Source organism: Apis dorsata, unplaced genomic scaffold (genome assembly GCF_000469605.1).
Source record: "Apis dorsata unplaced genomic scaffold, Apis dorsata 1.3 scaffold_326, whole genome shotgun sequence".
Lineage (NCBI taxonomy): Eukaryota > Metazoa > Arthropoda > Insecta > Hymenoptera > Apidae > Apis > Apis dorsata.
In genome coordinates, this window is record NW_006263594.1 from 91,634 (window position 1) to 94,978 (window position 3,345).

A 3,345-nucleotide genomic window follows, 5' to 3' on the forward strand; every position below is an offset into this window, starting at 1 on the left:
ATCGTGTAATAAAAATTTATTAAAATGGAAGGGGAATGGAAATTCCATTCAATGGAGTTTTCAAGGAAAAGAATAATCAGAGCCGATTACACATTCGTGCGTTCAATTCATTCGATATTCAAATATTCTCTCTTAAAAATATCGTCTCTAATCGTCTTGTCCACTTTTTTGTTATCTTCTTTTCGAAGAATCGAACGAACGAACTATCGATTATAAACATTGCTATGATGTTTCTTTTTATGATTCTCCATGCACCATTTGTGAGGGCTTTTATAGGGACAAGCGTCACACGCGAATTTCGGCTTGGCGTTGATGCACTCGAATTTTCGATGTCTCCACAGCGACCTATGAACCGCGTACGCTTTCCCACAGTCGATGCATACGAAACTTCTCTCTCGAATATCCAAATTGCCAGCTTGACGAAGTTGTTGTTGTTGTTGTTGTTGCTGTTGTTGTTGTTGTTGTTGCTGCTGCTGCCAATCATTCCTTCGAGCAACTCGATTCTCCGGCTCGAGGTTGTAGACATTCTTGTAATTCCACAACAACGCTGAAACAACAACACCAGATCGGTTAATACGATCGGATCGACCACGAATCTCGCGAAACGATACGTAACCATTTTTTTTTCTTTTAACACATAAATAATACGATTTGACAAAATTGTATCTTTTTTTTCTGGTCACACTGACATTCGAGAAAATATATATATATTCCTTTTCTCACTGTCATTGGAGAGATGATTCCAGCACGAGCAGAAAACCTGAAAATAATATTCAAATAGAAAAAGAAAATAAAAATGGAAATGCGATATAAAATTTCTATCGTTTTCTTTTCTTCTTTTTTTTTTTTTTGTTTTTTCTTTTGATAAATATTGATACAAGGAAAACGTCCATGCTCCATGATACAAAGAGACCTATGAAATGATTTATTTTTTAGTTACCTCGAGTTACAAACAACCTGAGCATTTGTTGTTTATTTCGATAAATCATGTATACAATATCATCAATCGTGGATGTATATCGAAAATTCGGTTGTCGCAGATATTTTATAATGTTAATACAAATTAATTTACAGTTTAATAGGATTGTAAATTCGAACGATCTATAAATTGCGTGTTATTTCGATCTTCTTTCTCGAATCGGAAAAATTACGCAAAACATTATATGCGCTCTCTAATTATACATACGACGACTACATTATTGTCGGTTTCTAAAAGGAGAATTAAAATTCCATTTACCTTGAGGAGAAAAGCGCTTCGAGTATAATACTGATTTTTTTTTATAAACTCAATTTTAAAAGATACGCGTATGGTTTTTACACAAATTACGTAAGTAATTTTTGTTTAGTAATAATAGTATATTACGCATCATTAATCACCACAATATGAAAATGTATATATCTTTATTACAATTTCATCTTCTGATGAAAGGAGAACATCAGGCTTGATATATCTGTTAAAAATATGATGATCGAAATCACAGATTCGAATTCGAGTATTTCTTGAATTGTTATAATACTTGGCAATCTAATATTTTTTATCGGGTACTTCGTTACTTTAAATAATCTAATCTTCTTTGGTAAATAGCCCAATATCTTTAAATAATTTGTTATTTTCAAACTAGCTTCGACTCGCGTTGAAATCAGACAAATTCAATCGAGATACTATCGTTGCACGTCTTTCTAATCCTCTCACGCCGAATTCACCCGAGTTTGTCCGACGCAACCCGAAGCGTCGAATTACACGAAAACTTCGGGCGAAGTCGGGTAAATTCGGTTCGTGAGAATTAACGAATAGAATCAAGATCGCGAGTCGAATCCGCCCGAATTCGATCAATGCAACCCGAAAACGTTCAATTATAGATAACAGAAAGAATTGGAAGACCATTCGAAGATTGAAATACTGCAAATTTCACTTGAATCTTTGATTATCAGTTCTGATTCTCCTAATGTAACGTAATCTACGAGTGTTACTACTCCCGTCACTTCGTTAAATTCGATGAATAGTGAAAATAATTATTCGCGCACGACTATTGCTTCGTTTCGTTCGGCTCAGCTGTACGGTGAAACGTCTTCATGTGCCTTCTCACGCAGAACGAATAATTGCTACGAAAGTTGCATAGATCGCAGCGAAATTTCAACACGCCTGTATCGTGAACGTTTCGCACGTGTCTCTCCATGTTCGCCTTGTAAGTGCTCTTGTATTGGCAGAAAGAACAGGCGAACTGTGAATTTCTCGGATTCATCTTACAACCGAATTGCACGTGCCTCCTCAACAAGTTCTTCAATGGGAACACCTTCTTGCAGAAACCGCACATATGTCGCTTGTGACAATTCAACATGGATTGCGCAGCTGCTGTTACCTTAAATTTATCGAATTCCGGGGGGAGTTGAAGACCATCGACAGGGCCATAATCAGCAACATAACCTTGTACGTTCCATACTCCTGAAACAGAGCAAAAAGAACATCGATGAAGCAGAGTTCGCGTTGAAAATACATGTCGATAGTAGTTCTCTTCAGACCTAATGTTCGTACGTTCGACGTTCGAATTCGTGAAATAAATTCGTGCTCCGTTTAATCATTCCTTCGATCATTCCCCCTCAACGAAGAATCGTAACGTCGTAATTTCCTCCTCTTTGCATACGATTGCATATGTTTGCGCCGTGAACGGAACCAGGGACGTAAATACAAGTAAGTATTTCAAATTACGTGTACATAAAAAAACGCGACGAACGAAGGAAGAAAAATAAACTCGATATTCTCGAGAGATTTGCAGCGAACATAACGAACATCGCTGCAGATGGACGACGTATAAATGAGTAACGTACATGTTTATTTTAAATAATTTAAAAATAATATATATTATTTATTTAAATAATATTCAAGAGAAGCGGAAGAGGAAGTAAGAGACAAATAGAAAATCTAATCTCCTGTCGATGATTTACCATATTTTCTTTTAAAATCGATCCTCACGATCGAACTTTTCGAACTTTTCGACTTTTCTCAATCTGTTGCCCGTTCTCGCGGATCACACAACAATTTAAGGGGAAAATATGGTGGTCGTCGCGTGGAATTGCTGCGAACCGAGGTGTGCGGAAGCGGGATGGACGTGGCGGGGAAAGTTAATACGCTAAGCGGGTAGCCGCGAGTGCACGTGTCTCATGTGCCTGAAGAGTATGTCCTTTCTGCTCGTTCTGTAGTCGCATAATTTGCAGCAGAACATAGGTGGCAATCCGCAACCGGTGCTCAAGTGTCGTTGAAGGCTCGCCTTCCAAGTGTAACCTTTGCCGCACTTCGGGCAGACAAAGACGGGTTTGCCCCCGGATTGGTCAGGCGTCAGCGAGTCG

At 38.0% G+C, this 3,345-nt stretch overlaps 1 protein-coding gene across 1 annotated transcript in view; it reads right to left on the bottom strand.

Moving 5' to 3' along the window:
* LOC116185898 (RE1-silencing transcription factor-like) overlaps positions 1-3,204 on the bottom strand; it is a 4,780-nt gene extending 1,576 nt beyond the window's left edge. Inside the window, exons 1-2 of the mRNA XM_031511479.1 lie at positions 3,153-3,204; positions 2,060-2,443 (exon numbers count right to left, since the gene is read on the bottom strand). Of these exons, the coding sequence (XP_031367339.1) occupies positions 2,060-2,443; positions 3,153-3,204 (436 nt within the window). The remainder of the gene's footprint in view (positions 1-2,059; positions 2,444-3,152) is intronic.
* Positions 3,205-3,345: the final 141 nt, after the last annotated feature.